General features: G+C 69.3%; 1 protein-coding gene across 1 annotated transcript; it reads right to left on the reverse strand.

Moving 5' to 3' along the window:
- Window positions 1-973: 973 nt before the first annotated feature.
- LOC102456517 (glucagon receptor-like) lies at window positions 974-15,946 on the reverse strand. Its single transcript, XM_075899378.1, has 13 exons — window positions 15,908-15,946; window positions 15,378-15,540; window positions 13,940-14,047; window positions 10,098-10,219; window positions 9,132-9,238; window positions 8,645-8,801; window positions 7,889-8,048; window positions 7,153-7,213; window positions 6,432-6,501; window positions 5,657-5,745; window positions 4,107-4,245; window positions 1,644-1,685; window positions 974-1,105 (listed from the first exon to the last, which is right to left on the reverse strand). Exons 1-13 carry the CDS (start codon window positions 15,944-15,946, stop codon window positions 1,034-1,036), a joined length of 1,329 nt encoding a protein of 442 aa, XP_075755493.1. The 3' UTR covers window positions 974-1,033.
- Window positions 15,947-23,006: the final 7,060 nt, after the last annotated feature.

Here is a 23,006-nt window from a genome sequence, read left to right on the forward strand (position 1 = left end):
CCTCAGCACTCCCCTCAGCTTACCAGGCCGTGTGAGGGGGGCCTGCCCCTACACGCTCCTGGGCCCCTGCCTGCCCTGACACGGGGCTTGGGGCCAGCAGCCGCAGGCGAGAGCCGGACTCCCACGTGGACCTCTCCAGACTCAGCTCTCCACCGGCGAGGCAGGCGCCAGGGCCACAGCGCTGGGGTCCGGTCAGACCCTTCCTTTGGGCCGGCTCAGCGGAGCAGGCGTGGGGCAGGGCGCTGGGAGGGGGGCGGCTGCTGACAGATCTCTGAAGAGGATCCACAGCCAGGATCCCAGGGGCTAAGCAGCCAGGCCTCACCCAGCCCTCCCGCTGCCGGAATGAGCCCCGGGAGCAGCGCCCAGAGAGGGGACCCTGCCCCATTAGCGCCCCATGGACCAGCTGTGTGAGCCTTCCGCCCAGGCTGACCCGTGCCTAGGGCCTAGCCCAGGTGTGCCTTGGCGTGCGACACGTCCTAGCAGTGTCTCCTGGCTGCCCAGCCAGTCTGGCCCGCCCACCCCCACCCCCGCGTGCTGAGACATGGGTCTCGCTCCAGCGGGAGGTAGGTTCCAGGTGCTGTGCCCGAGGGTCAAGTAGCAGGGGGGTGTTTCCCCGCCCCCTCGGGGTCCTGTTCCGCAGTGCATCAGGGTCCCAGCCCAGCGCTTCCAGGGTCTTCAAGGGATCTTCACAGCCGTGTCCACAGGGCCCAGCAATGCCTCAGACGCGGCTGCTCTGCTGAGGCCCTGCAGGGTCCTGGCTTTCATGCCACGCTCGGGCAGTGTTGGCACCAGAGCCTGCCACGCTCTGGACCCGGGGACTTAGCCCCGCTGCACGTCCAGCCAGGCCCCTCGTGCTCCCTCCTGGCACCTGGGCGAGTGACTCCCCGGGCCCTGCGTGGCGGAGGTGCTGTACCACGGACCATCCCCCCCAGGAGCAGGGCAGGCCGTGGGGCCTTCTCCCAGCCACAGAACTGCGGGCGCCCCCTTGTCCGGCGGCTCTCCTAGGCAAGCGGCCGCTGCAGCCAGGGAGCCGTCACTGTGTGCAGCAGAGCGTGGGGTGGTCCAGCTTCCAGAGCTGCCATTTCTTCTTCATCTCTGACTTCACCTAGGAGGGAGGGAAGGGCCAGTGAGCGGCGCTTGCCCTGCCCAGCCTTGCGGGAGGGTCCCGGCTGCTGCCCAGGCCTGCAGTGGCCTCACGTGCCTCTAGCCCCGGGGTGCCGGTCGGGGTTGGGCCCCAAGGCGCGGGCTGAACCCAGCAAAGGTCCAGGGCCCCGGGCTGCAGCAGAGCTGCTCCAGGGATGGGTTTGGCCTCTGCAGTAGGAAGAGGCAGGTCCTGCCCCAGCACGGCCATTCCCAGACACACGGAGCTCCATGGCTGCCGCGGGGCAGCTGGCCCAGCCGTGTGGCCACCAGCCTGGCCCCGCCAGGTCTGCACCATGGCCTAGGGCTGCCTGCGCACAGAGCCCAGAGGCGCCCTGCAGTGCTGTGGGGCAGAGCGTTGCATTGTGGGAGCTGTGGGGGGCATCCCCTTTGTGTAATTGGAGGTGGCAGCAGTAGGATACAGATGGGCTGCAGAGCACAGCCCCGGGTTACAGCCCCGCCCCGAGAGCTGCCCTAGCAGAAAGCAGCACAGAGGCACCTACCTCTTTATTGGCAAAGCAGTACAGCACCGCCACCAGGAAGCCCTGGGGAGAGAGCGGGTGAGCCATTGTCACAGTAGCCTGGCAGCCCGCAGGGCCAGCTCCCGGGGCACAGGATGCCCAGCTGGGACAGCCAGCGGTGGCCTGTCCCGACGCGCTTGCCCACCCCACGATCCCCCACGATCCCCCAGCCCGGCGGCCTGTCCCGACGCACTCGCCCACCCCACGATCCCCCGCGATCCCCCAGCCCGGCGGCCTGTCCCGACGCGCTCGCCCACCCCACGATCCCCCGCGATCCCCCAGCCCGGCGGCCTGTCCCGACGCGCTCGCCCACCCCACGATCCCCCGCGATCCCCCAGCCCAGCGGCCTGTCCCGACGCGCTCGCCTCCCCCACGATGCCCCAGCCCGGCGGCCTGTCCTGACGCGCTCGCCCGCCCCGCGATCCCCCAGCCCGGCAGCCTGTCCCGACGCGCTCGCCCACCCCACGATCCCCCGCGATCCCCCAGCCTGGCGGCCTGTCCCGACGCGCTCGCCCACCCCACGATCCCCCAGCCCGGCGGCCTGTCCCGACGCGCTCGCCCACCCCACGATCCCCCGCGATCCCCCAGCCCGGCGGCCTGTCCCGACACGCTCGCCCACCCCACGATCCCCCAGCCCGGCGGCCTGTCCCGACGCGCTCGCCCACCCCACGATCCCCCAGCCCGGCGGCCTGTCCCGACACGCTCGCCCGCCCCGCGATCCCCCAGCCCGGAGGCCTGTCCCGACGCGCTCGCCCACCCCACAATCCCCCGCGATCCCCCAGCCCGGCGGCCTGTCCCGACACGCTCGCCCACCCCACGATCCCCCAGCCCGGTGGCCTGTCCCGACACGCTCGCCCACCCCGCGATCCCCCAGCCCGGCGGCCTGTCCCGACGCGCTCGCCCACCCCACGATCCCCCAGCCCGGAGGCCTGTCCCGACGCGCTCACCTCCCCCGCAATCCCCCAGCCCGGCGGCCTGTCCCGACGCGCTCGCCCACCCCACGATCCCCCGAGATCCCCCAGCCCGGCGGCCTGTCCCGACGCGCTCGCCCGCCCCGCGATCCCCCAGCCCGGAGGCCTGTCCCGACGCGCTCGCCCACCCCACGATCCCCCAGCCCGGAGGCCTGTCCCGACGCGCTCGCCCGCCCCGCGATCCCCCAGCCCGGAGGCCTGTCCCGACGCGCTCGCCCACCCCACGATCCCCCAGCCCGGAGGCCTGTCCTGACGCGCTCACCTCCCCCGCGATCCCCCAGCCCGGCGGCCTGTCCCGACGCGCTCGCCCACCCCACGATCCCCCGAGATCCCCCAGCCCGGCGGCCTGTCCCGACGCGCTCGCCCGCCCCGCGATCCCCCAGCCCAGAGGCCTGTCCCGACGCGCTCGCCTCCCCCGCGATGCCCCAGCCCAGAGGCCTGTCCCGACGCGCTCGCCTCCCCCGCGATGCCCCAGCCCGGCGGCCTGTCCCGACACGCTCGCCTCCCCCGCGATCCCCCAGCCCGGCGGCCTGTCCCGACGCGCTCGCCCGCCCCGCGATCCCCCAGCCCGGCGGCCTGTCCCGACGCGCTCGCCCGCCCCGCGATCCCCCAGCCCAGAGGCCTGTCCCGACGCGCTCGCCTCCCCCGCGATCCCCCAGCCCAGAGGCCTGTCCCGACGCGCTCGCCTCCCCCGCGATGCCCCAGCCTGGCGGCCTGTCCCGACACGCTCGCCTCCCCCGCGATCCCCCAGCCCGGCGGCCTGTCCCGACGCGCTCGCCCGCCCCGCGATCCCCCAGCCCGGCGGCCTGTCCCGACGCGCTCGCCCGCCCCGCGATCCCCCAGCCCGGCGGCCTGTCCCGACGCGCTCGCCCGCCCCGCGATCCCCCAGCCGGCAGCTGCAGCCTTACACTGGGACAGGCTGAACGTGGTTCCCAAGGGGCTGCCCCTGCCCAGGTAACTTCCCCAGGGACAGGAGGGTGGGAAGGATTTTGAGATCGTTTCCCAGTTCTAGAGCCCCACGCATGGCCCAAACGGGGCCCTCCTGCCCGCACATGCGGAGGTCGTCACCAGCCCAGCATGAGATGTGTGCCCCTCTGCCAGCGGTTTGTGGCTGCGCCTGGCGATGGGGTGAGGGGGAGGCCCAGCTGCCCCACAGGGCGGTTAGTGGTGCGCTGACGGGCTGGCCGAGCGGACACGGTCACAGGTGCGTGGGGTGTGCGCAGCGCGGCGCTTCAGCTGCCAGACACCGATTGTGACAGCGCTGCGGCCCACGGCTGGCACAGGACTGTGTGGTCCTGTGGCTCCCCCGCAGCCGCCCAGCTCCACTCCCTGCCGCGGGCCAGGGAGCTGCAGCGTGGCTAGCAGGGCTGACAGGCCAGCGTGGGTAGAGTGGAGGGGAAAGGGCCACGCTTCCCAGGAGGGGACGTGGGGGACGGGCTGGCTGGCGCCTGGCCGCCCAGGGCTCCCAGCTCACCTGGAAGGAGTTGAGGAAGAGCGTGAAGAAGACTTTGATGTAGCGCAGGATGCCCGTGGTCTGCTCGTCCGTGGCAAAGATGAAGACGACCTCGTGGATCCCGAAGAGCGGGATGAGGGTCAGCGTGGCCTTGGCCAGCCTGAAAGGGGACGAGATCCCTCAGCTCGTAGGGTGGGGGCAGGAGAGGGGCTGTGTGAGCAGACACATGGGAATGGCCACGCTTTGGGCCAGTGAGACGCTGGATGGAGGGCTGGTCCCAGCCTGGCCTGAGGGCGGGGGTCTCACGGAGGGGCGATGGCTGCCGGCCCTGCCGGGCAGTGGGGGGTTCCTGAGCTCCCGGGGGCAGTGCCTGGAGCTGGGCAGTGTCTCCCAGGCACACGGCAGCAGAGGCTGCTCTGGGGGCAGACGGGAGGAGTGGGGCCCCTCCTGGTGGGAGATGGGAGGTGATGCCCTTGCGTGGGGCAGCGGGAGGGGGCTTATGGGGCTTGTGAAACACAGCTCTGGCTTAGGGTTGCCAGGTGCCCGGTATTGGCCCAGACAGTCCGGTAACTGCGTCTTCTGTCGGCTTAAAAACCAGAAAATACCGGCCATGTAAGATGTCTGGTGGTATTTTCTGTTTGTTTTTCTGGGACGGGAGGCCACTGGAGATGTTCTTCCCCTGCGGCATCTGGTGGGGGCGAGGGGAGCGTGGGGATTTAAAGGCGAAGTGACTTTTTTTTTCTTTTTTTGCACAACAACTTTGGTTCCCTCTCCCCCGTCCTTTTTTTTTTTTTTCTTAACCAATTACCAATTTTTTTCTCGCCATGTGGCCGTGTTCGGTATCTGGCAACCCTACTCAGGCTCGATCACGTAGCGTGCGTCTGCCTGGGCTAACGGCTGCTCGCCGACACAGCCTGCTGGAATGGCTGATGAGATCACTACCCTGGTTGCAAGACCGTGGGTTGCGGGGCCAGGCCTCCCAGGTCTCGTCTACACTGCTTTGGGGACCCTGGCTCAGGCTCGGATTTCGGTCCCACCCCCTACGCTCGACACTCACGTGTCAGCCTCTGCAGCAAGCCCTGGGGCAGCCCCCACGCCCTGTCGCGCTGCAGTGTGGACGCAGCACAAGCCGCAGACTCGGGCAGTCTGCATAGCGCAGTCTAGAGGGGTGCGCAGGGCTGGGAGACCCCACCCATGCGGACAGCGCCGAAGGACACAATCCCGGTCTGGGACACACCGAGTCAGAGCTGGATTTCCAAGGCGGGTGCATCTGCCCTGCGCCGGGAGCGGGAGACGCGCGCAAGGTGAGCCCCGAAGCGGCGGCGCCTAGTTCGAGTTAACCCCAAACTCGCTTGTTTCGGAACCTGGCGCAGGTTTGGAAAGACGCCGCCGCTCCGAGAGGCCCTGCGCCGGGTGGAAGGTTTGCCGGGACGGCGGGAGCGCGCCCGGGACAGTCCAAAGTAAGGGGCTTGCTCAGAAGACGCGGCGCAGGTCTAGCTCCGCCGCGGAGCCGTAGCCCAGATCAGCCCCTTCCCCAGCCAGCCCGTCCCCGCAGGCCGCCGCCCGCTCACCGCAGCTTGTAGTCCGCGTAGCCTTTCTGGTTGGCCCGCAGCTTGGCCAGGATCACCTTGAGGATCCTCATGAAGATCAGCAGGTTGATCTGGGGAGGCCACGGAGGTTAGCTCCCCGCTCAGCCAGGCCCCGCTCCCAGGGTCACTCGGCTGCCCATGGAGGGAAGGGGGCTGAGCTCAGCACCCCTGGGGCAACGAGGGGAAGGGACACGCCACGAGTAACAGAGAGTATGTGTGGGGCAGGGAGCAGCAGGAACGTCGCCAGGGCCTTCCACCGGCCAGCGAGCCCATCGGTACGGCCTCGGGGCACCCGGCCTCACAGAGCTCTCTCCCAGCATGCACTGGGCTCCACAGAACAGGTGGGTTGGCATCTGGGGGCCTGGCTCTGTTTGCCCTGACATCCAGGTCAGGGGTCTGGAGGGGCCGGGGCCAGGAGCCCACCTGCGGGGGTTCTGTTAACCAGAGCGGTGCAGCGACTTGGAGGGGACAAGCTGCCTCTGTCACCCCCAAGTGGTCACACGGGGGACTGCAAGCCAGGGATGTAGGTGCTTGCTCGTGACTGGCTCCCCAGTGCCTCAGTTTCCCCAGCTGTTGAGTGGGGGAACAGCGCCCTCCCTGGGCCAGCTTGCGGGAGGGGGGGAATTTCTCTGGCAGGAGCTGCTGCTCTCCTTGGCTACACTCAACCGCTGAGCCGAGCCAAGCAGGAGACTCTGCTGCCATCTTAAAGGCACGGTACCTCACGTGGGCCCCGATCGCAGGCTCGGAGGTCACCTACCAGGGACGCCAGCAGGATGGGGATCCGGATGATCCACCAGTAGGCCATGTTCTCGTTCAGCGCCCAGCACCTGCGGCCCCGGAGAGACGCGCGGATAAGCCCGGAGCCAGCGGGCAGCAGCACCTCCTCCAGCCACGCCGCCCTTCTGGGGGGCCCCCGCGAGCCGAGAGGAAAGTGCCACCGGGGGCCTGCGGGCTCCTCCCTGCCCCACGCTCGCTGCCGTCACCCGGGAGGTGCCCCTGGCGTGCCGCCGTGGGCGCTTGGACGGGCAGGCCTGTGCTCCTTCCAGCCCCGGGAGTCACCCACACGGAAGTCCCACCACTGGGCCCGGCTCCTTTCCACGTCTCCCCCTGGAGGGGCTGTGGAGCCCGAAAGCGTAGCCCCGCCATAGCCCCAGGGCCTGGCCGATGGAGCTGTGCACTGCAGGGCCCTGGGGAGCAGCCCTGCTTGGTGGCCAGTGGGTGAGTCTTTGTCCTACTCCCATGGGGCAGAGCCCAAGCCCAGCTCTAAGGCCAGCCCCACCTCACCAGGGAGGCCGAGTCCTTCCCTCGCCCCTGGGGGTCTCTCCAGGGCGGGGCTGGACCAATCACGGTGGCGGCGGGGGACTGGGCTGACCCCCACTCACATTCAGCGCTCTCCCTGCCTTTCCCGGGGCATGGCCCCCCGGCGGCACAAAGGGCCTGGCTCCGCTCCCCCAGCCCGCTGGCGCGCCCGCACTTACTCTGCGTTCTCCTTCAGGTACTTGGCCACCAGCCACGGCACCACGAACACCACGGGGGTCCCTGCAAGTCACACAGCAACCCCTGTGAAGACCAAGCGCCTGCCTGAGCTGAGACAGCGGCTCTCGCAAACCAAGGGCCTGTCCTTCCCCCGTCCAGGCCCCGTGCCGTGGGGACCCGGCCCTGGGGCGCTGCAGGCTGGCCTCAGCCCCGCTCCCCTGCTTTCTGCACCTAGGCAGGGGCTCCTGTGCGGAGCACGCGCCACTGGGGCCATGACTCAGCCACGTCACTGCAACAGCAAGGAGTCCCGTGGCCCCGTAAGGACTAACGAGCGTGTTAGCCTGTAAGGGGCCAGCAGACTCCTGATTGTAACAGCCTGACGGGGCCTCCCCTCTGAAACTGTCACTGCGTCATCAACCCGCCCACGTGGTTCTCGGGGCACCGACGCCCACCTGGAAACCACTTGGGTGTCAGCCCACTGCCCAGCCGCCCCCTCAGCCGAATCGCTGCCCTCTGGGAGCTCCTCACGCCCCCGCCCTCCCTGCCAGGCCTCTGGAATTCTAGACCCATCGCCAAAGGCCGTACGCCCCTCCCCAGACACCTGCCTGCCCCCCAGCACCCCACGCCCACCCCTACATGCCGCCTGACTGCACCCGATATGCCCCCATCCTCCATACATCCCCCCTCTGCCTACGCCGCCTCGCCCCCCCCCACTGGCCACGCTCGTCCCCGCCTCACCCCAGCCCAGGTACAGGTAGAGCGTGTAGTAGTTCTTCTCGGAGAACACGGCTCCGATCAGCAGCTTGTACAGGTAGACGGCCTCCACCAGGAACCAGTAGTGGTTGGCCAGGATGCAGTACTGCATCGCCACTTGCGCCGCCCGGCAGCCGGCGGAGGCCTGCGGAGAGGCGCCCAGGGAGAGAGACAGTGACGGGGCCGCAAGAGGGGAGGAGGACCTGGGGCTAGCAGCGCAGCCCAGACTGTCCGTCCCCACCGGGGAGTCTCCATCCGCCTGGCCTGGCCTGTCCCACCGCAGCCCCACGTGTCCATCGCCAGAGCCGCCCTGTCCCGCGGACGCTTCGGGGCAGCCCCCCGGTCCCGCACTTAGCAGGCAGCCGCCCTGTGGGTGGGAGGGGCCGGGGGGTCCGTCGGGAGGAGCCGGCTCCCGCTTTGTGCAGCTGGAGGTTTTTACGCTCGCACCTCCACAGCTTTGCAAAGTTCACCTCTGGGAGCCTGGCAGAGCCCCCCCCAGGCTGTCAATGGACTTTCCCCCAGAGGGCTCTTCTGAGTTCTCCCCGGGCCCGCCCACAGGGGCTGGGGGGGGGGGGTGATCCCGACTGAGCTCCACCAGCACCCAGGGATCGCCCCCCCGGCCCCACATCAAGTCTCCCTGCCCGGGGTGGGGCTCTGGACTGGGGTATTGCAGCTCGCCCGGGAGGGGGGCGCAGGCCGGGCCGCGAGACCAAGGAGAAGGTGGGTCCTTGCTGGGCTTGCCTCATTGCTCAGCAGCGCCTCCCAGTCAGACACCTGCAGGATCTCCATGCCCCAGCGCTTCTCCAGCAGCGCGTCCCTGGCGATCACCGAGACGGCCCGCAGCCCGAAGGAGGCAAAGAGGTTGGCGTGGATGTAGTTGCGGGTGCAGCGGAGTTTCCTGGGCCGGGGCGAGAGGTGGCTTTCAGCAGCAGGGGACGGAGCCGAAAGAACATACCCCTCCCTCGGAGAGGGCTGCAGCCTCTCGGGCCGGCAGGGCAGGGGAGAGGAGCACGGCCAGAGGGAGCTCTCGGCCCTGCCAGCCACCCCTCCCCAGGCAGGACTAGGGAAAGGGCCAGGCGAGCTGCAGGCCATGCACTGCCTGTTTCTCCCAGCAGGAGGCGCTGGGGGGCATGGCGCAGGCGCTCCCCTGCAGTGCTCCCGTCGGGTGGCCGTCCCCCTCCGTGCGGAGCCGCGGGAGAGCCGCACACGCCCCCAGCGCGGGCCCTACCTGAAGACGGTGAGGATGAGCAGGGCGGAGACGAGTGCGAGGAGCGACAGCGAGTAGCCCACCGTGTACAGCACCTTGAAACTCACCATCAGCCGGCGGGCCCCCTCCTGGCAGGGCACAGGGCCGGGTCAGGCAGGCGGTTCCCCCATGCGCTGAGCACCCCCAGGGCACCTGCCTTCCTGCAGCAGGGCCCCGTGGGACGGCAGGCTCGGGTCCCGGGCCCACAGCGGCCTTGTCTCTGGGCTGCTGGGCCCGACCTCACACCCTCCACCCCAGGGAGCAGAGGCCTGGGCTGCCCAGCCCCCAGCCAGACAATGGCAATGGGATTAGTCCGGGAGGGAGACACGAGGGGGGGTCAGCACCCCAAGAAGGGGGAGGGAAGGGAGCTGTGCATGTGTGTTTACATTGACCTCTGTTTCTGAATGGTCCCCCCCATGCGTTATAACATGCCCCTCCCCCTTCCCGTGCATTATAGCATGCCCCTCCCCCTTCCCCTGTGCGTTATAACATGCTCCTCCCCCTTCCCGTGCATTATAACATGCCCCTCCCCCTTCCCGTGCATTATAGCATGCCCCTCCCCCTTCCCCTGTGCGTTATAACATGCCCCTCCCCCTTCCTGTGCGTTATAACATGCTCCTCCCCCTTCCCGTGCGTTATAACATGCCCCTCCCCTTCTCCCCTGTACATTATAACATGCCCAACCCCCCACCAAGTTATAATATGCTCATCCCCCTCCCCTGCTTACAACATGCCCATCCCCCTCGCTCATGTGTTGTAACATGCCCACCTTCCATCCCTCCTCCTGTGCTTTATTACCCCGCCCCCCCATCTATCCCTTTTGTTTCCGTCTCCTGTGACCCCCAGACCCCAACACCAAGACTCCTCTGCACCCAGCACGGGCCTGGTGTGTCAGGGGCTGGCGTGGGCAGAGCCAGGGACACCGCCCATCAGGTGCTGCAGCCTCACCTCCTCCAAGGTGGACTCCATCTCCTCCTCGCACTGAGAGTAGTCCCGCCACGGCTGCGTGCCGTTCACCATCACCCACTGCCCGTCCGGCCCACACTTGCGGCTCACCAGCCCGTGTTTCACTGCGGACACAGAGCAGAGCAGGGTCCCCTTTCAGGCTGACTGCCTTCCCTTGGGATCCCCCTCCGGCAGGCCTGGTGCCCGGGCCTCCCCAGAGCTGGGCACTGCTGTCATGTGGATCACAAACCCGCCTGGAAGGGAGTTCGTGTGCGGGGCGGCAGCCGTGTCGGTCCCAGAAAACAGAGACACGGACACAGCGGCTGAGGTCGTATCGTTTCTGGGAGAGACAAGCTCTCCGCCTCCACGGGCCCGGCTCTGCTCCCAGCCTGGCGAAGCGGGGGGAGTAGGCAGACGACGGTGCCCCCGGTGGAAACGTGTGGGTCTGCAGAGCTACTGGCAGGGGCCGGGCGAGCTGGCTGACGAACGAGCCCGTTAATACTCAACGACCCTGGAGTAGAATTAGTTTAAGCAACAGGCTGGGGTGAAGAGGAGGAGCCGGCCCGTCAGTGGCTAGGAAGGCGTGCGGGGGTTTGGCCTACGCTCCCTTACAAACCACAGGGAAATAAATGGCTGCAGCTTTGTGACCATTTCACCCCAGCCGTGGGCAGAAGGCTGCAAAATGGTAGCGTGTGTGTGACGTAGTGGGGGTATCGGGCTGCTTTCTATGCGGGCTCTGTGGTAACCCCACTGGCTGCTGCTGGTACCACGGCCCAGAAGGACAGGGAGTGAGACATTATGCAAAGAGGCCCTCTCAACCAGTCCGACCAGCTACCCCCCAAGGAGAGAAACAAAGGAAGGTGGATGCTGCCCTGGCCGGGGGCAGGGCTGGAGGAGAGGGAGTTAGTTTTCTCTCTGGGAGCATGGAGGAAGCAGCCTCAGTAACAGGCTGGGGGGGTCTAGAAGCCGGACCCCCCCCCATATCAAGGGGGGCTGAGGCATCCTAGGCCTGCCCTGGAACCTGGTGACATCTGTGCTGTATCCTGGAGAGGCAATAAACTGCCTCTGTTCTACCGGCCGGAGGAGTCTGTTCGTGCCCTTTCGGGGGTGCAGGAGGCGGGGGACCCCAACGCGCCGTCACAGTGTGTTCCCCATGCTACGCCCCAGGAAGGTAAGAAGAAACCCTCATGTGCCGCACGGCCGGGGCCTCTTCACCTCCTTGGTTTAACTCTCAGCCAAGGAAACGGTGGGGAATAGTTGGGGAATTTGGCTAGGTCTACACTAGGCCTTTTTCCGATTTCTTTTCGGAAGAGGCTTTTCCAAAATGTGGCCCATCTACCGATCCCCCTCTATCAGAAGGACCCTTCTTCCTCTAGAACAAGGAAGACAGGGCTTCCGAAAAAGCACATTTGCTCTTCCGCAAAAAAACCAGAAGAGCAGACACGTTCCCTGGATGCGGCGGAGTTTTTCCCGGATACCTCCAGTATCCCGGAAAACCCCGCAGTCTAGACGTACCCTTTGTGGTCAGCCTGAGGAGGTTCCCGGGGGATTGTAATTGTGGTGTCCCTCTGACACACATGCCAGGAGAGAGATTAGTGTGTCCCCTCCCTGACGCCAGAATGCAAAGGCGATTACTGTCTGAGCCGAGGTTAGCACTGAAACGGCTCTGAAATCGGCCCTGGCGCTGGAATCTGCCAGGAAAAAACCTTCCGAAGCCTGGGGAAAGGGAAAAAGCAAGCAGGACAGACAAGGGTACACAGGATGCAACCTGGGAAAGCGACCCAATCAGCTAGCAGGCAAACACGCCCAAAGGTCTGCAGATTTAAACATGAAAAATGTCACATCCACAGATCGACTGGGCATGTTAGACGACTGCATCAAACTCCAACCAAACGAGCAGGTGCATAAAACCATGATCAAAACCTGCCCGTGGCGTCTTCCACGCACTGGAGAAGGAAAGAGGGAAAGAAAAGGGGAGAAAGTGTCTTCCACTAGCTATAAATGAAACAAATCTTTCTGAAGTCGATCCCATTCATCTTGGCCTGACTACGGGGCGGGTGCTTGTGCATGACTTGAGCGCAAACCCGGGATGCAGCATGGCTATTAGGAGCCAAGAGGCTTGTGCCACCGTCTCCAGTGCTGAAGCAGAGGGTACAATTAAGCCTCAGAGAAGCAATAAAGATACTGGGAGCCGTCAGGCAAAGGTTTCCCGCCAGACTCAAATAAGGCAAGCTCCATTGTCATTGGTGGCTGGAGGCCCTGGCCAAAGGGCGAGGCTGGTCGGCCGACCTTTCACTGGACGGGCAGGGAGACACATTGCTTGCAAGCAGAAGATGATGCAAGTTCTGGAATGGATTTAAGTGCGCGTGAGGGAGATTTCAAGATGAACAGGCCGTTTCAACAGGCACAACTGCTAAAAAGCGACACACACGTCGGGCCTCGCTAGTTCAGACCCAGCCCTGTGCCCCCTGCTATGGAAGAAAAGTGGAAGCCGAATTAAAAGGGCTACGGGCAATTGGTATCCGGGGGCCGCTGGTCTCCGTTCGCTTGGATTTTGAAAAGCGGCCCAGCGGGATGAGAACTGGCCCTTGCCATTCAAAAGCCTTTCTAATGGGTTGAGGGAGCGGGGGGACCCCTGGGGCCGGCGTCCGTGCTGCGCTGCACGGTGCGTACCGCCCCACAGTTACAGCTCTTGGAGTTTTGCACCCGCCGAGGAGCTACCCGCACCTTCTGCGGGTGCCGCCTGCAGGGGGGTGCAGCCCCTCGCCAACGGTCAAGGCGAAACTCCGGCCTTCCTTCGGCGGAGCTTCAGCCAGATCTTTGGGGCATCACCGGTGCCCTCACTTTGAGCCAGTGTGCGCTGGTTTCCCTTCCACTGGCCTGCAGCATTGGCTCACGGATGCTGTGGAAGCCAGAGGGCGCTGCACGCCGTGCACGGGGACCGCACGTTACCTGTACGCCGGTCTCAGAAGCGCTCAGCTCCGGAGCCTGAGGGTCTGCTTGCTGTTGCAGCAGGAGCCCTGTTGAGCACGACCCTGCCTATCCACAGGTGGACTCTCTCCAGGACAAAGCCGCAAGCCACTGTCAGTACTCCCCAGGGCCCGTTTCCCTTGGGGGTCCTCAGCCCCCACTCTTTCCAAAGACTCCTGGCAGGCCTGAGTCAGAGAGGGCCACGTGTGCTTGGGGATGAGGGGCCCCGGGAGGAGAGCCAGGACTGAGAAGGGCCAGCGGTTGAGGGAAGACCCGGGCCAGGCTCCTAAAGGGAGGAAGTTGGGGGTAGGATGGGGTGCAGGGGGAGCTCTACCATCGCTCCCTAGAGAGGAGGGCAGTTGCGCAGTCCAAAGGGGAGTTCTAGGGGGAGAGGGGGCCCAGGGAGTCGTGGACTGTGGAGCTGTTGCCTGAATAAAAAGCCTGTTGCTGCTCAAAGAAGCTGGGGTGCGCCTGGTTGGCACTATCACCGCGACCCCCTCGGCTGGGGCCTAGGGCTGGGGGAGCCCCAAAGGACCCAACATTCAGATGCTTCTCCCAGCCTGGAATGGAGCAACCCGGCCCAACCCAGCCGCCCGGCTCCGGGGGATCAGGCCCCAAGACCAGGGCCCCAGGACCCTTGGAATCATGCCAGGTGTGTCCCCACGACAGCCTCTCCTGCTAGCAGGGGAAGAGGCACCCGAGGGTGCTTAGGGAAAGTGGATCCGCTGGGTGCTACTCTCTGCCCTGCTGCTGACTCATTGTATGACTCTGGGCAAGTCAGCGCCCTAGGCCGTGCCTCAGTTTCCCCATCTCTCCAGTGGAGCGGACTGCGACTCGCAGGGGAGCGCTGAGCTGCCGGGACACCGGTCGGTTACCTTTCTCGAACCATGGCAGGTAGAAGGGGCAGGAAATGTTGACGACGCTCCCCGGGCTGCCGTCCGGCCAGCAGGCGTACATGTCGAAGGTCCGGTTGCAGGAGAGCCCTTGGAAGGATAAAGGCAAAGCTCAGGTGGAGAGAGGCCTGCAGTGGGGCGCATCCCCGTTGTCTCTTCCCACAGGCTGAGCCAGGGGGGTTGCGCCCTAAGCTGAGCCCGTGCCGCATCCTTCCCCCGCCCGCCGCCTCGGAGGCACCGGGGGCTGGGCCACTCTGCCTGCCGCCCCACGCAAGCCGCTCTGCAGACAGCTCTCCCCCTCCGCCAGCCGCAGCTGCTCTGGGCCAAGCCCTGGGACTCAGTCGGGCCCTCACGTCCCTGGGCTCAGGCCCTCGCCTGCCTCCGGGGGCTGCTGCCGGCCTGTGGGCTGTTCCCTTCTCACAGCCAGCGACTGTGCGCTCTCCCTGGGGGCCTCCCTGCTTGGACCGCCAGCTGCTCGGGGCAGGGACTGTCTGCCCCTGGCACCGGGGGCCCTGACCTGACTGGAGCCCCCGGCACAATGCACAGGCCAAAGCCCCCAGGTCCCAGCAAGGCCAGACTCCCAGAGCCCTGGCCACCAGCGCACTCAGCCGGGGCCTGGAGCTGCCGTGGGCCAGTCTGAGTGTCGCTGGGGCCCCGCACGGCGCTTTGCTTCCCCTCGGCACCCAGGGCTCCAAGGGCCCTTCTGTGGGGAGCCAGCCACCTGCCGCCTGTGTGCCCCGGCAGGCTCTGCCCATGGGTGGGTCTCGTCTCCTCCCTGCCTTGGATGAGGCCGGCTCTGCATCCCCCCTTGGACCCACTGCCGGTTGCCATGGTGCCCTGTGAGCCCACGGTGGCGACGCAGTCGGGCCGAGCAGATGCTGCCCGGGGTGGGCCCAGCTGGGAGCCGCCATTGGCTAGCGAGGGCGACTCGACCCACGTCCATAACGGCAGCCGCGGGCCCTGCCACAGCAACCGGCGCCCTTGGCCCAGGCAGCAGGCGCGGGAGGAACGGCCGCGAGGCAGGCCTGGGGGTTCTGCCAGTCAGCACTGCGGGGGGATTCGGGAGCCGGCGGGGAGCCCCTGGAAGTGGTGGGAGGCGGGGGACATGTGGCAGGAGGGGCCCTTGTCTCATGAGGCATCCCAGCGCCTGGCCCTCCCCCCAGGACAGCGCTGGCCCCGCAGGTTTCTCTGGCTGCCCTTGGGAAGTGTAGGCAGCTCCCCGTGTCCCGGCCGGCCACAGCCCCAGATTTCACTGTGGCCGTTGTCGCTGGTCTCAGCCAAGCGCTCCCTGGTGCCGAGAGCAGCGCCCAGCCCCGGCAGGAGGGAGCGGCCCCTGTGGGAACGAGGCCAGAGGCAGGAAATCCACTGCCTTTACACACGGCCTCCAAACGCCCCCGGCGCCGGGCCCAGGCTGCCCTACCTGTGGGGTAGGGCTCGTTTGCCAGCTTCCTCAGGCACTCGTCCCGGTACCTCAGCCACGCCTCGAACGTCTTCTCCAGGACCTTGGCGCCACAGTGCTGGGAGGACAGAGCCCAGGTTAGCGCCTCAGGCAGCCCGGCCTTCACCCACTGCCCTGCCCTTGTCTGCGGGGCAGCCAGGTCACGCTCCCCGGCTGGGCCCGGAGCTCCCCGGGGTTCACTGGCTGGGAGCCGGGCGAGGGCTGTTTGAGCGGGGCGGAGGCGAAGCACCTTCCAGAGCAGAGCAGTGAGCGAGGGCAGCGTCACCGGCGCCCGGGCCAGCAGGGACGGGCTGTGCCCGTCTTGTCCGGGCTGCGCAGCTCAGGCGGCCATGGAACAGCCCCGCCCTCGTTCCCTTTGGAGTTTACCGCGACCCTCGGGAAACGGTTCCCCCATTGCTAAACGGTTACGCGGGACGGGCTGGAAGAGGGGCCCTGGATCCTGGGTTTGGGCCACCCTCCGCACTGATGAGGTGGCAGGTGCGCGCCCTTACCTGCATGCAGGCCAGGAGAACCAGCCCGCGGCAGGACATGTCCCTCGCGGCTATTCGCAGGCGCCTGGGGCCGAGAGCCCCGCCGCTGTCCCTGAGTGAGGCCGCTGAGCTGAGCGGGGCACTGGGCGCCTGCAGGAGAGAGGGGCGGGGGGAGTGGTCACTTGGCAGCAGCCCAGGGCGCTAAGCTTGCCGGGTGCAGCGTGGCCCGAGTCCGGCCGGCAGCAGGGGAAGAGTCTCTCCAGGGTTCCCAGGTGGGACACAGGCGCTGGAGCCCGGACCCAGCTGCCCGGCAGCCTAGCCTGGGAGGGCTGCTCCCCTCCTGCTGTGCTGCAGGGACAAGACAGTTCCCCACCCTCTGGCACAGGCTGGGGCAATTCGCTGCCACCCACCCCGTCTGCCCCTGCCCCTGCCAGCCCTGGGGCAACATGAGCCCCCTTGAGTCACTGCGACCAGCAGGATCTGGGACCCACCACACACCAGAGTCTCCCCTCCCTTGACTGGCTCCAGGGCCCCAGGGGCCAGAGCGCGCCAGCCCCTGCCTGGCCAGGCCCTGCGGGTCTGACTAGAAGGGTTAAATGGCGAAGGCACAAGCAGCCTTCCCCCTCTGCTCCGAAGATCAGGGGCACTTCGTCTCTCCTGCCGCAGCCCCGGGGCGGTTTGAGGCCCCCTGGGCCGGGCGCAGGAAGGAGCCAGGCACAGCATGCTGGGGCGGTGTGATGGCGCGTTGGGGTTGCCCCGTCTCCTGCACCCCGAAATGGCACAAACAGACCGCACCAGCCGGTGGAATAGAGGGAGTTTATTGCCTCTCCAGGATACAGCCCAGCACAGATGGAATCTGGTCACAGAGCTGGGCTAGGATGCCTCAGGCCCCCTTGAGATGGGGGAGACTGGGCCCCTAAACTCCAGCCCCTGTCCCTAGGCTGTCTCCTCCATGCCCCCAGACAGCAACTAACTAACCCTCTTCCAGCCCTGCCCCCCAGCCAGGGCAGCATCCACCTTCCTTTGTTCCTCTCCATGGGGGGTGTCTGGCCACTGGTTTGCATAGTGACTCATCCTGTTTTGCTGGGTCGTGGTACCCACGGCAGCCAGTGGGGGTTACCCCAGAGCCAGCAGCATAGAAACCAGCCAGGTACCCCCACTACGTCACAGGCGGGGCGAGCCAGGGGGCGTGCACTCAGCCCCCCTGCCAAAGCAACCCCCTTGGCCATCCCCAGCGCACGGAGCAGCCAACCGGGGCGTCCTGCAAACTGGTTCTGGGGAGGGGCAGGACCGACCAGAGCGTGCAGTCAGGCTGGGCCCCTTCCCCCCGAGCTGTGGAGCGAGCCGCGGCCCCCCCCCCGCCTCCCCCTATTCCTAGTGGGCAGGTGCACATCACTCCCCTGCCATGGGCCCACCAGCAGGCCAGGGAGTAGGGTCGCAGCAGAGAGCCAGAAAGGGCCTGGCGGGCCCCAGCCGCTCCATGTCCTCCGGCTGACAGCCGCCCGGCAACGGCCAGGCCAGCACAGAGAGCGCTGCCCGCCCTCCGGCGCCCGGGCGACTGCGCGCCCAGCAAACAGTCCCTGCCGCCCGCCCTCCGGCGCCCGGGCGACTGCGCGCCCAGCAAACCGTCCCTGCCGCCCGCCCTCCGGCGCCCGGGCGACTGCGCGCCCAGCAAACCGTCCCTGCCGCCCGCCCTCCGGCGCCCGGGCGACTGCGCGCCCAGCAAACCGTCCCTGCCGCCCGCCCTCCGGCGCCCGGGCGACTGCGCGCCCAGCAAACCGTCCCTGCCGCCCGCCCTCCGGCGCCCGGGCGACTGCGCGCCCAGCAAACCGTCCCTGCCGCCCGCCCTCCGGCGCCCGGGCGACTGCGCGCCCAGCAAACCGTCCCTGCCGCCCGCCCTCCGGCGCCCGGGCGACTGCGCGCCCAGCAAACCGTCCCTGCCGCCCGCCCTCCGGCGCCCGGGCGACTGCGCGCCCAGCAAACCGTCCCTGCCGCCCGCCCTCCGGCGCCCGGGCGACTGCGCGCCCAGCAAACCGTCCCTGCCGCCCGCCCTCCGGCGCCCGGGCGACTGCGCGCCCAGCAAACCGTCCCTGCCGCCCGCCCTCCGGCGCCCGGGCGACTGCGCGCCCAGCAAACCGTCCCTGCCGCCCGCCCTCCGGCGCCCGGGCGACTGCGCGCCCAGCAAACCGTCCCTGCCGCCCGCCCTCCGGCGCCCGGGCGACTGCGCGCCCAGCAAACCGTCCCTGCCGCCCGCCCTCCGGCGCCCGGGCGACTGCGCGCCCAGCAAACCGTCCCTGCCGCCCGCCCTCCGGCGCCCGGGCGACTGCGCGCCCAGCAAACCGTCCCTGCCGCCCGCCCTCCGGCGCCCGGGCGACTGCGCGCCCAGCAAACCGCCCCTGCCGCCCGCCCTCCGGCGCCCGGGCGACTGCGCGCCCAGCAAACCGTCCCTGCCGCCCGCCCTCCGGCGCCCGGGCGACTGCGCGCCCAGCAAACCGTCCCTGCCGCCCGCCCTCCGGCGCCCGGGCGACTGCGCGCCCAGCAAACCGTCCCTGCCGCCCGCCCTCCGGCGCCCGGGCGACTGCGCGCCCAGCAAACCGTCCCTGCCGCCCGCCCTCCGGCGCCCGGGCGACTGCGCGCCCAGCAAACCGCCCCTGCCGCCCGCCCTCCGGCGCCCGGGCGACTGCGCGCCCAGCAAACCGTCCCTGCCGCCCGCCCTCCGGCGCCCGGGCGACTGCGCGCCCAGCAAACCGTCCCTGCCGCCCGCCCTCCGGCGCCCGGGCGACTGCGCGCCCAGCAAACCGTCCCTGCCGCCCGCCCTCCGGCGCCCGGGCGACTGCGCGCCCAGCAAACCGTCCCTGCCGCCCGCCCTCCGGCGCCCGGGCGACTGCGCGCCCAGCAAACCGTCCCTGCCGCCCGCCCTCCGGCGCCCGGGCGACTGCGCGCCCAGCAAACCGCCCCTGCCGCCCGCCCTCCGGCGCCCGGGCGACTGCGCGCCCAGCAAACCGTCCCTGCCGCCCGCCCTCCGGCGCCCGGGCGACTGCGCGCCCAGCAAACCGTCCCTGCCGCCCGCCCTCCGGCGCCCGGGCGACTGCGCGCCCAGCAAACCGTCCCTGCCGCCCGCCCTCCGGCGCCCGGGCGACTGCGCGCCCAGCAAACCGTCCCTGCCGCCCGCCCTCCGGCGCCCGGGCGACTGCGCGCCCAGCAAACCGTCCCTGCCGCCCGCCCTCCGGCGCCCGGGCGACTGCGCGCCCAGCAAACCGTCCCTGCCGCCCGCCCTCCGGCGCCCGGGCGACTGCGCGCCCAGCAAACCGTCCCTGCCGCCCGCCCTCCGGCGCCCGGGCGACTGCGCGCCCAGCAAACCGTCCCTGCCGCCCGCCCTCCGGCGCCCGGGCGACTGCGCGCCCAGCAAACCGTCCCTGCCGCCCGCCCTCCGGCGCCCGGGCGACTGCGCGCCCAGCAAACCGTCCCTGCCGCCCGCCCTCCGGCGCCCGGGCGACTGCGCGCCCAGCAAACCGTCCCTGCCGCCCGCCCTCCGGCGCCCGGGCGACTGCGCGCCCAGCAAACCGTCCCTGCCGCCCGCCCTCCGGCGCCCGGGCGACTGCGCGCCCAGCAAACCGTCCCTGCCGCCCGCCCTCCGGCGCCCGGGCGACTGCGCGCCCAGCAAACCGTCCCTGCCGCCCGCCCTCCGGCGCCCGGGCGACTGCGCGCCCAGCAAACCGTCCCTGCCGCCCGCCCTCCGGCGCCCGGGCGACTGCGCGCCCAGCAAACCGTCCCTGCCGCCCGCCCTCCGGCGCCCGGGCGACTGCGCGTCCAGCAAACCGTCCCTGCCGCCCGCCCTCCGGCGCCCGGGCGACTGCGCGCCCAGCAAACCGTCCCTGCCGCCCGCCCTCCGGCGCCCGGGCGACTGCGCGCCCAGCAAACCGTCCCTGCCGCCCGCCCTCCGGCGCCCGGGCGACTGCGCGCCCAGCAAACCGCCCCTGCCGCCCGCCCTCCGGCGCCCGGGCGACTGCGCGCCCAGCAAACCGTCCCTGCCGCCCGCCCTCCGGCGCCCGGGCGACTGCGCGCCCAGCAAACCGTCCCTGCCGCCCGCCCTCCGGCGCCCGGGCGACTGCGCGCCCAGCAAACCGTCCCTGCCGCCCGCCCTCCGGCGCCCGGGCGACTGCGCGCCCAGCAAACCGTCCCTGCCGCCCGCCCTCCGGCGCCCGGGCGACTGCGCGCCCAGCAAACCGTCCCTGCTGCCCGCCCTCCGGCGCCCGGGCGACTGCGCGCCCAGCAAACCGTCCCTGCTGCCCAGCCTGGGGCGCTGCCTTCCTAATCCCGGTCCCTCCTCCGTTACCTGCGGTGCCCGCCCGCCCCCGGCTGTCACTCAGTCTTGGGGTGTGGGAACCCTCGCGCACTTCCCACCCTAACGGGTGACTGGCTCTTGTGCTCAGCCGGCCCAGTGTGAACGCCCGCGCCTGGAGCAGGGCCTGTGCCCCGATGCACACGACTGTGGAACCGGACACGGGTCTATCTCTGCGCCACACGGGCTGGCTCACCAGAGCAGAGGGCGTTCTCCCCCCTGTGCCCCCGTGCCCCCCGCCTGGTGCCATGCGCAGTGCCCTCTGTCACCCTGGCAAGTGTCCCCCCCCGCCTGGCGCCTTGCGCAGTGCCCTCTGTCACCCTGGCAAGTGTCCCCCCCCGCCTGGCGCCATGCGCAGTGCCCTCTGTCACCCTGGCAAGTGTCCCCCCCCCGCCTGGTGCCATGCGCAGTGCCCTCTGTCACCCTGGCAAGTGTCCCCCCCCGCCTGGCGCCATGCGCAGTGCCCTCTGTCACCCTGGCAAGTGTCCCCCCCCGCCTGGCGCCATGCGCAGTGCCCTCTGTCACCCTGGCAAGTGTCCCCCCCCGCCTGGCGCCATGCGCAGTGCCCTCTGTCACCCTGGCAAGTGTCCCCCCCGCCTGGTGCCATGCGCAGTGCCCTCTGTCACCCTGGCAAGTGTCCCCCCCCCGCCTGGCGCCATGCGCAGTGCCCTCTGTCACCCTGGCAAGTGTCCCCCCCCGCCTGGTGCCATGCGCAGTGCCCTCTGTCACCCTGGCAAGTGTCCCCCCCGCCTGGCGCCATGCGCAGTGCCCTCTGTCACCCTGGCAAGTGTCCCCCCCGCCTGGTGCCATGCGCAGTGCCCTCTGTCACCCTGGCAAGTGTCCCCCCCCCGCCTGGCGCCATGCGCAGTGCCCTCTGTCACCCTGGCAAGTGTCCCCCCCCGCCTGGTGCCATGCGCAGTGCCCTCTGTCACCCTGGCAAGTGTCCCCCCCGCCTGGTGCCATGCGCAGTGCCCTCTGTCACCCTGGCAAGTGTCCCCCCCCCCGCCTGGTGCCATGCGCAGTGCCCTCTGTCACCCTGGCAAGTGTCCCCCCCCGCCTGGCGCCATGCGCAGTGCCCTCTGTCACCCTGGCAAGTGTCCCCCCCCCGCCTGGTGCCATGCGCAGTGCCCTCTGTCACCCTGGCAAGTGTCCCCCCCCGCCTGGCGCCATGCGCAGTGCCCTCTGTCACCCTGGCAAGTGTCCCCCCCCGCCTGGCGCCATGCGCAGTGCCCTCTGTCACCCTGGCAAGTGTCCCCCCCCGCCTGGCGCCATGCTCAGTGCCCTCTGTCACCCTGGCAAGTGTCCCCCCCCGCCTGGCGCCATGCGCAGTGCCCTCTGTCACCCTGGCAAGTGTCCCCCCCCGCCTGGCGCCATGCGCAGTGCCCTCTGTCACCCTGGCAAGTGTCCCCCCCCACCTGGTGCCATGCGCAGTGCCCTCTGTCACCCTGGCAAGTGTCCCCCCCCGCCTGGTGCCATGCGCAGTGCCCTCTGTCACCCTGGCAAGTGTCCCCCCCCGCCTGGTGCCATGCGCAGTGCCCTCTGTCACCCTGGCAAGTGTCCCCCCCCGCCTGGTGCCATGCGCAGTGCCCTCTGTCACCCTGGCAAGTGTCCCCCCCCGCCTGGTGCCATGCGCAGTGCCCTCTGTCACCCTGGCAAGTGTCCCCCCCCGCCTGGTGCCATGCGCAGTGCCCTCTGTCACCCTGGCAAGTGTCCCCCCCCGCCTGGTGCCATGCGCAGTGCCCTCTGTCACCCTGGCAAGTGTCCCCCCCCGCCTGGTGCCATGCGCAGTGCCCTCTGTCACCCTGGCAAGTGTCCCCCCCCGCCTGGCGCCATGCGCAGTGCCCTCTGTCACCCTGGCAAGTGTCCCCCCCCGCCTGGCGCCATGCGCAGTGCCCTCTGTCACCCTGGCAAGTGTCCCCCCCCGCCTGGCGCCATGCGCAGTGCCCTCTGTCACCCTGGCAAGTGTCCCCCCCCGCCTGGCGCCATGCGCAGTGCCCTCTGTCACCCTGGCAAGTGTCCCCCCCCGCCTGGTGCCATGCGCAGTGCCCTCTGTCACCCTGGCAAGTGTCCCCCCCCGCCTGGTGCCGTGCGCAGTGCCCTCTGTCACCCTGGCAAGTGTCCCCCCCCGCCTGGCGCCATGCGCAGTGCCCTCTGTCACCCTGGCAAGTGTCCCCCCCCGCCTGGTGCCATGCGCAGTGCCCTCTGTCACCCTGGCAAGTGTCCCCCCCCGCCTGGCGCCATGCGCAGTGCCCTCTGTCACCCTGGCAAGTGTCCCCCCCCGCCTGGCGCCATGCGCAGTGCCCTCTGTCACCCTGGCAAGTGTCCCCCCCCGCCTGGCGCCATGCGCAGTGCCCTCTGTCACCCTGGCAAGTGTCCCCCCCCGCCTGGCGCCATGCTCAGTGCCCTCTGTCACCCTGGCAAGTGTCCCCCCCGCCTGGCGCCATGCGCAGTGCCCTCTGTCACCCTGGCAAGTGTCCGTCCACCGTCCCTTCATGCCTGCAGCCCCTGCCTCTCCGTCCCTTGATGAGAATCAGTGCTAGACTTCTAAGCCCCCAGGCCTGCCAAGGCCCGACTCGCAGCCCCATTCTGGCTGCTTTGGGCTGCTCCGGGGCTGCAGAGCAGCCTTCCATCTGGCAGGACTGCCCATGGGGCGGGGCAAGGAGGGGCAATATTCTGCCTGTGTGCCCGTCCGAAGGGCGCGTGGCCAGACGGCGGCTCTGTTCCCGGATTTGGCAGCCCTGGTTCAGCGCTCACGCTCCTGAGTCTGGTCTCGGTCTC

Source organism: Pelodiscus sinensis, chromosome 16 (genome assembly GCF_049634645.1).
Source record: "Pelodiscus sinensis isolate JC-2024 chromosome 16, ASM4963464v1, whole genome shotgun sequence".
NCBI classification, from domain to species: domain Eukaryota; kingdom Metazoa; phylum Chordata; order Testudines; family Trionychidae; genus Pelodiscus; species Pelodiscus sinensis.